At 43.8% G+C, this 8,283-nt stretch overlaps 1 protein-coding gene across 1 annotated transcript; it reads left to right on the top strand.

Moving 5' to 3' along the window:
- The first annotated feature begins 310 nt into the window (after positions 1-310).
- Positions 311-3,560, top strand: LOC101678278 (nucleosome assembly protein 1-like 1). Its single transcript, XM_045068302.1, is given in 4 exon segments — positions 311-1,821; positions 1,824-2,113; positions 2,116-2,498; positions 3,450-3,560. Coding segments are annotated over 3 exon segments (1,902 nt in total). The 5' UTR covers positions 311-584; the 3' UTR covers positions 2,491-2,498; positions 3,450-3,560.
- The last annotated feature ends 4,723 nt before the right edge of the window (positions 3,561-8,283 follow it).

Below are 8,283 nucleotides of genomic sequence, written 5' to 3'. Positions count from 1 at the left end.
TGAGTCAACCCCAGGAGGAAACTGGGAAACAAATCAGTTCATATACCCGAAAGTACTCTCATATCTAGACACTGATTGACTCTCAAAGATAGAATAAAGAAGTGGGGACTTGTGCAGGATTAAAGAATAACACAAATAGTACTTTAGGGTCCAGAGGGGAGCCGAAGACCCCCATCAGCCATTGGACCACAAGCATGTCAATCATTGCATCTCAGCAAATGAGCTTCGAGCTCATGGTGGAGGAAGTGGCTCTTTGTTGACCCTTCCAATTTCCACCTCCCGTCACCAGCCCAACGGAATCTTTCCCGACTTGTCCCTCTGCCACCTCAGGCGCAGTCTTGGTTGGCCGATTCTTGGGCTGCCCCTCTGCGCTTCCTGTTGCGGGACTTCCACGAGCACCTTCACAGACTGTCGTACCCTCTGAAGTCATCTTCTCTGCCACCCCCACCGCCTCCTGACAGGTCCTGCTGCCAACAGCCTCCCCTCAGGGGCAGTCACTTCAGTGGCCGCCATCTTCACCGCGGTTGTCGCGGCCCCACAATCAAAACTCCAGTTGAGGCACTGACTGGCGAGTCCCTCCGGCCATGTCTGCCACCGAGGAACAAAGTCTGATTCCAGGTGGCCAGGACCCCAGACCCGTTGGGGTCCCGGTGTCCCCTTCAGAAGGGGTGGACGGGGTTGAGGCAGCCGCAGCCTTCCTGGCTTCTGAAGGGGTTGCCCGAGCCCTTCCTGAGGAGGAGGGTGGGCAAGATGCTGCCCAGGCCGCAGAACAGAGCCAGGAGGAAAAGCTGGTAGAAGAGGAGGAGGCGGGGGAAGAGGACGAGGAAGAGGAGGAGGAAGAGGAGTTCGAGTTCGAGTTCGAGTTTGAGTTTGGAGATCAGGAAGACTATGAGTACCAGTCGCCAGAGTTTGAGGTTGAGTTTGGGAACCAGGAGGAGTCTGACTATGAGTCAGAAGAGGAGGGTGAAAACGAGGAAGAGAATGAGGAGGAAGAGGAAGAGACTGAACAGGAGGAAGACAATGGCCAAGGGCCCGCAGACGTCCCAGAAGTCGCCACGGCCGCTCCTGAGACCCTCATGGCACGGTTTCGGTCCCTCTTCAGGGCTCTGCTCCATTCCCTTCTACACCGTATCCATGATAATGACCATGTCCTGGTCCAGCCCCATGCAGGCCGCATGGGAATCAGGCGCCACTCCCGGGAGCCCGAGGACCCTGGAGAGAGGCCAGCGCCTCCAGAGGTGGAAGAGCCAGGAGAAGGACCAGCTCCCCAGGACCAGGGGCACCCGAGAGAGGAAGCGGAGGTCCGGGTGGGCGAGTACCAGGCAGAGGGCGCCTCGCCCTGGGGGCCGCAGGAACCAACAGAGGAGGCTGTATCCCAAAAGGCAGAGGAACCCACAGCAGAGGCTCACGGAAAAGAGGACGAGGCCCTGGGCGATGCCTCCAAGTCCTCCGAAGCTGGGGCCTGTGCCCCCGACAAGGTCCAGGTTGGCGAGTGGCCGTCAAGTCCTCGGGGCCTTGCAGCCCCTCTTGGGGCACCCAGCTCAAAGGCCGGCGGTGCTCAGCACTTGCCTTTAGCGGTGAAGCAGCGGGTCAAAGCTCTCAAAAATCTTCAGGCCCAATACGCACAAGTGGAAGCTCAATTCTACCGAGATTTTCACGATCTAGAGAAAAAGTATGCGGTCTTCTACCAGCCTTTGTTTGATAAGAGATCTGAGATCGTCAATGCAATCTATGAGCCCACAGAAGGTGAGTGTCAGTGGCAAGTAGCTGTCCAGGAAGGCGCGTGGGGGGGATGGAAAGAGAGCCTGCGGGAAAAGGGCCAACAAGCGGCATACCTCACTTTTGGTTGACAGCTTTTAAAAATGTGAAGATCCTTGGGAGGATGATCCGAAAAAATGATGAACCTGTACTCGAGCACTTGAAAGATGTAAAGATTAAATTTTCAGGGTTCAAGGAACCAATGAGCTTCACCATAGAATTTATCTTCAAGTCCAACGAATACTTTCTCAATGAAATCCTGACTAAAACATACCAAATGCGATCAGACCCCGATGATTCCGATCCCTTCCTCTCCAAAGGCCCAGAAATTATCAGCAGCACAGGATGTGAGATCTAGACTGGAAAGAGGGGAGAAATGTCACCATGAAAACGAGCAAGCTGCAGAAATGTGAGGACCGCAGAAGCATTGTATCCACCACCAAGAAGACGCCCCGCTATTCTTTCTTCACCTACTTCTATCCTCCTGATTCTCCTGAGGGCAGAGTAGTCGATGTCGCCACCGATTTTAGACTGGGCTATTTTTTCCGTGAAGTTCTGGTCCCGAAGTCCGTATTATTCTTCACCAATGAAGCCAGCGAATATAAGTGTGGAAGCTCTGATGATGAGGCCCGAGAAGCTGGAGGTGAGGAAAAGAAAGCAGAAGAGATCAGAAATGAAGAACCTGAAAAAGGGCCTGAAAAGCATCTGGGCCCAGGAGAGAGCAGTTCCTGAGAACCCAGGTATCTGTGCGTCGCTTTGTGTATCATCCAGCCATGCCTGATCTACATCAATTATGCTTCTAACTTTTCTCAGTAAAGTAAATAACAAAATGTCAAAAATTTAGTTCTCTGAGCCAGTTCGGTGTTAATTTTGGATATCGGTGTAGAAGGCAGCATATTCTGAAATGTGCTTCACTCACAGCTTCAAGTCCTTTCAGGTGTAGCTGTGAGTCTTCAACGGGTGGGAGATGTGCCAGCCTGGTAGCAGAGACCAATGTTTGTTTAGAACACGGTTGCCAGAACAAGCGGCTAAAGGAACATAAATCAATACCAGCTGGGCTTTCAACATGTAGCCACAGAAATATGGTCTTTTATGCTAAGTAGGAGACGATTCCTTTGAGAATGTGACTATCACAGGAATCGTTAAGAATTTTATTTAGAATTTCATATATTTATTTATCAGCCATTTAAACCATTTGTTCAGTTGTAAATGTCTATATTTCAGGGGACAGTGAAAAGAAAACAACAACAATAGTCATGGTAAGATTATTGTTAATCACTGGATTGATAATTAACTCAATCTATATTCAACATATTTTGTCCTTTCCTTTTACTTTCTTCTTTTTACAGATATTGGAACTTGGGCCCTTGGGGGGTAAATGAGTGTAGTTTATGGATAGAGCATAGGCCTTTAAAATCAAAAGAAATGTGTCCATACCAGAATGTTGTCTCACAACAAACAAACAAGCCTTTTTGGTTTGGCAAATAACAGTTGATTTTGTTGTGTCACAGAATGGAGGACCTCAGAGTATGCAAAAGCATGCTTATACCCAGGTGTCTGGGTTGTAAGAGAGATACATGATTTCTCATTTTAGCTCAGACATAAATAGGATTGGCTATTCTTAGACTTAGAATGTCACTGTTGCATTTCAATCAAGTTCAATTGTTAATTGTCTCTTGTTTCATCTACAGTTTGGAGGCATAGTAAGACATGAACGAAGAAAGCCACAGTGAATTTGTTCTTCAAGGAATGGAGATTTTTTGATATTTATTTGTCTTCTGAAACTTTAGCACCACTGGTCTTGTTCTAATGTCATCATATATTTGAGAGATATGACAGCATTTCAAAGTTGAAAATAAAAGTTCATTTTAAATGAATAAGCTGCAGATTCTTTAGATATATTACAATGACTTAAATCTATCTTTGTATATTTTTGTTTGGGCCACCTATTATTGAAAGGAATCACTTTCAATCATTTGATAAGCCTGTTTTAGGTTCCTTTATTCATCCTCCAATTAATTAAAAAACTTATAAACAATTTACATAAAGAAGGGTGTGGTTGCCCCTACTGTATTCTTTTGAAGTACATGATGGATGATCTTGCTTACCTGGAGATCAGATGGTGCTGGTTTTTACTGGGCTGTTATGGACCAGCATCATCATCATCACCTGAGAACTTCTTAGGAATGCAAATGCTCAGGCCTCACTCCATAACTTCTGAATTGGTAATTCTGTCACAGTTTAGAAGTCCTCGCAGATGATTCTGAAACTCAATAAAGTTTGGGAAACATTTCAAGCAATGAATGAGAGGAAATCAGCTTCATTTTTGGTAGGAGCAGCATTAACACAGTGATGTGAAACTGTTTCGAATAGAGAGTAAGGTCAGAGCTGGGAATGAGAGTGGAAATCTCCAAGACTTGGGACACAGATAAAGACCCCCTAGAAGGACAAACTTTGGATGGTTGCAGTAAAAAATAATGCATAAGAGAACCATCTCATTCCAGAAGAATACAAATACTATGACACAATGTATATGAATTTTCAAAATACGCAAAATAAATGTATACATTATGGATACATAAATATGTAGTAAAAAGTAAGCATTGGAAATGCCAGCATATATAGCATGCAGAAAGGCCTATAATGTAATGATAAGGAGACTTTTTAGGACACTGGTTATGTCTTGTGTAGAGGGATAGTGAAGAATTCAATTGGGGACGGGCTGTCTTAGTTTTCTACTTCTGTTATTAAAAAAAAATTACACAAAGTGGGTGGCCTAAAACAGAACTTCATACCCTCATACTCTGGGGTCTGATTCTGGCAGTTCTGAATTCTGGAGTTCTGATTTCAGGTGAAATCAGGTTGAGGACACAGACACATTTCCTTCTAAGATCCAGGAGAGAATATTCCTGTCTCTTCTAGATTCTGGTGTTTTCTGAAATTCCTGTTTGTGGCAGCATAACTCCAATATCTGCCTCCATTATTTTATGTCCTTCCCTGCGAGTCTGTGATTCAATTCTGCCTCTCCTTTCTCTTATGTTCGCATTAGTCATGGGGGTTAGGCTCACCATAATTCCAGGTTGAGTTCGTCTTGTATCTCTTAGCCTCGTTATATTTGCAAAGACCCTGTTTCTAAATAAAATCACATTTATAGGGACCAGATATTAGGATGTGAAAAATTTCTTTTTGGAAAATGCAGTTTAGCCCAGTACAGGTATGCAGTGGGCTTCAACTGTATCTGTAATATTCTATTTCTTGAGTAAGGTGGTGGGTAAATGGATGTAGTATTGTCTATACCATAGACTCTGTAGGTCTGAAATATTTCCTAATAAAAACGACAACATATTAAAGAGGGAAAGGAGAAAACGGGCCTAAAATCTGGAAGCTGTTTAAGGAAAATGAAGTCTTAATTTACCAGAGGATCAGAAGAAGGCCAGGAAGTCTGATAAGAGAAGATCCTGTTTCTCCATTTATATATGCCTGCCTAGGTTCTTGTATTTGGCATTGATACCTTTTTCTTTCATATTCTGTGGTAGCACTCTCATGTTCTAATATTAAAATGATCTAGATGTGTGTGTGTGTGTGTCTATCCTCTGCTCCACCCCTTCAGACACTGTACAGATTGTGAAATTCTGAATAATTGCAAGCTTAAAAGGTTTAAATTATCCTTCCTTCCCCAAATATCAAGCACTCTGTTCTCTCCCTTCCCAGGTGCTCAATTAATACACACTCAACCTTTCCTTTTCACCAGTGTTGGCATTTTAAAATGTATTATTACAGGAGTGCCTGGGCTGTTCAGTCTACTAAACATCTGACTCAATTTTGGCTCAGGTTGTGATCTCAGGGTTGTGAGATCAAGCCCTGCATTGGGCTCTGCACTTGGCAGGGATTCTGCTTGGGCTTCTCTCTCTCCCTCCCCCTCTGCCCCTTCCTACTTCTCTCTAAAATAAATAAATAAGTCTTTAAAAATAAATAAAATGTGTTATCACATAGTACTTCTTATGACTAGAACTGCATGGTGAGAGAATGTATAGGACCCTTCGTCAGCATTATTTAAATGGAAAGGGCAGAGCAAATAGACAGCCATCCACAAGTGTGATTTGAAGGCCCTCAGTTTGTGTCTGATTGGTTAATTCATGCTGTACCGGTTATTAAATACTGCATTTTTCTTAGGCCCTATCAACAGAGGCCCATCTCCTAAACGTTATGCTTTGAATGCCCTCTTTGGTTCTCTTGGTGATAGGTTCTTCCCACAGCACCAAAAGCCCAGTCTAGGGGACAAAGGAATACATGCATTCTCTGTACCTCCATATCATCGTCAAGATTCCTGGGACACCTAAACTCTTCATTTGAATGGACCCAAGCCTGCTTCCAGCACCAGCATGCTTTTCACTGGGGCTTAGTTTTCTAATGTTTGAAGACTAACTGCACTGTTGGTGTATGTACTTCCAGGTGGCTATGGGGAGGGGTCTTGCCTATACATGAGGAAAAGTTAATGAGTTGCCCTGGTTCTCCACATACACACAGATGAGTCCTCAAAGGTGGGGGATAAAACTCAGGGTGGGAAGAGAAGGCAGACTGACTAATGTCTGGGCCTAGTCTAGGGCATTGGACATAGAGGGTTGGTGGTAGGTAGTTCCTCCCACACTGAAGGCTCAAAAGTTAGAGAAGTCTATGAATTCAAAACCCAAACTGGACCTTTTAGGCCATTATGAAGTATATTTGCCAAAGCATATTTTTACAGTTTATTGGTTGACTTAAACAATTTAACCTAATTAGAAATATGGCATGTAAGCCCCCGCTTGAAGTTTTGCCCCCAACTTTGCACATTTTATAAATGTTATACCTGGTTCATGCTAAACACTTGGTGTTTACTTTTTTCCCTCATGAGCTATCATGCTCTCTCTCTGGTGTTTTATGCTGCTTTAAGGTAACCACATGACTAGGTCAGATGAAACAGATAGAGTCCTTGTTGTGCACTTGTCCCACTACTCCTGTCCTAATTGTGTCTTTCATTTGGGTTCCCTTAAAATACAGTTAAGTATGACAAATACTTAAAACTTACAGCTCAAGGAAAGGGCCCTACCCTTTCTTGACAAATGGACTGTGTGGTTCTCTGCTGCCATTTGGTGGCTATCACTGGTATCTAATAGGTATTGAAATGCATTCTACTGATGGGGTTTCATCCCTTTGTAAGTGGGAGACTCTAACTACATCATAATAGTTCTTGAGTCCACGATCCTCTACATTTTTAATAATTGGGATGCTTAGACCTAGACAGTACATTGTTATTCATGGTGAAGGAGATCTAATAGTGCACTAATGGACATGACATTCAGTGACCACTTCATGACCATTTTTGTGCTCATGGTCTTGGCATTTTGATGTGGAATGGGCTTTTAAAGAGGTGACTAATAAAGATTACTTGAAGTTCCACTCCTGGCATGATAGCTTAAGAAACTTTATGGTTTTTTTTCATTTATTTATTTTCAGCATAACAGTATCATTTTTTCACCACACACAGTGCTCCATGCAATCCCTGCCCTCTGTAATACCCACCACCTGGTACCCCGACCTCCCACCCCCCCGCCACTTCAAACCCCTCAGATTGTTTTTCAGAGTCCATAGTCTCTCATGATTCACCTCCTCTTCCAATTTACCCCAACCCCCTTCTCTCTAACTCCCCATGTCCTCCATGCTTTTTGTTATGCTCCACAAATAAGTGAAACCATATGATAATTGACTCTCTCTGCTTGATTATTTCACTCAGCATAATCTCTTCCAGTCCCGTCCATGTTGCTACAAAAGTTGGGTATTTGTCCTTTCTGATGGAGGCATAGTACTCCATAGTGTATACGGACCACGTCTTCCTTATCCATTCATCTGTTTAAGGGCATCTTGGTTCTTTCCACAGTTCGGCGACCGTGGCCCTTACTGCTATAAACATTGGGGTACAGATGGCCCTTCTTTTCACTACATCTGTATCTTTGGGGTAAATACCCAGGAGTGCAATGGAAGGGTCATAGGGAAGTTCTATTTTTAATTTCTTGAGGAATCTCCACACTGTTCTCCAAAGAGGCTGCACCAACTTGCATTCCCACCAACAGTGTAAGAGGGTTCCCCTTTCTCCACATCCTCTCCAACACATGTTGTTTCCCGTCTTGCTAATTTTGGTCATTCTAACTGGTGTAAGGTGATATCTCAATGTGGTTTTAATTTGAATCTCCCTGATGGCTAGTGATGATGAACAATTTTTCATGTGTCTGATAGTCATTTTTATGTCTTTATTGGAGAAGTATCTGTTCATATCTTCTGCCCATTTTTTGATATGATTGTCTGTTTTGTGTGTGTTGAGTTTGAGGAGTTCATTATAGATCCTGGATATCAACCTTTTGTCTGTACTGCCATTTGCAAATATCTTCTCCCATTTCATGGGTTGCCTCTTTGTTTTCTTCACTGTTTCCTTTGCTGTGCAGAACGGGGGGCATCACGTTACCTGATTTCAAGCTTTACTACAAACCTGGG

This window comes from Mustela putorius, unplaced genomic scaffold (assembly GCF_011764305.1).
Source record: "Mustela putorius furo isolate JIRA1106 unplaced genomic scaffold, ASM1176430v1.1 tig00003901_pilon_pilon_pilon, whole genome shotgun sequence".
In the NCBI taxonomy this organism is placed as follows: domain Eukaryota; kingdom Metazoa; phylum Chordata; class Mammalia; order Carnivora; family Mustelidae; genus Mustela; species Mustela putorius.
Note: the sequence above shows the minus strand (reverse complement) of the source record. Positions and strands in the feature narration are given on the sequence as shown.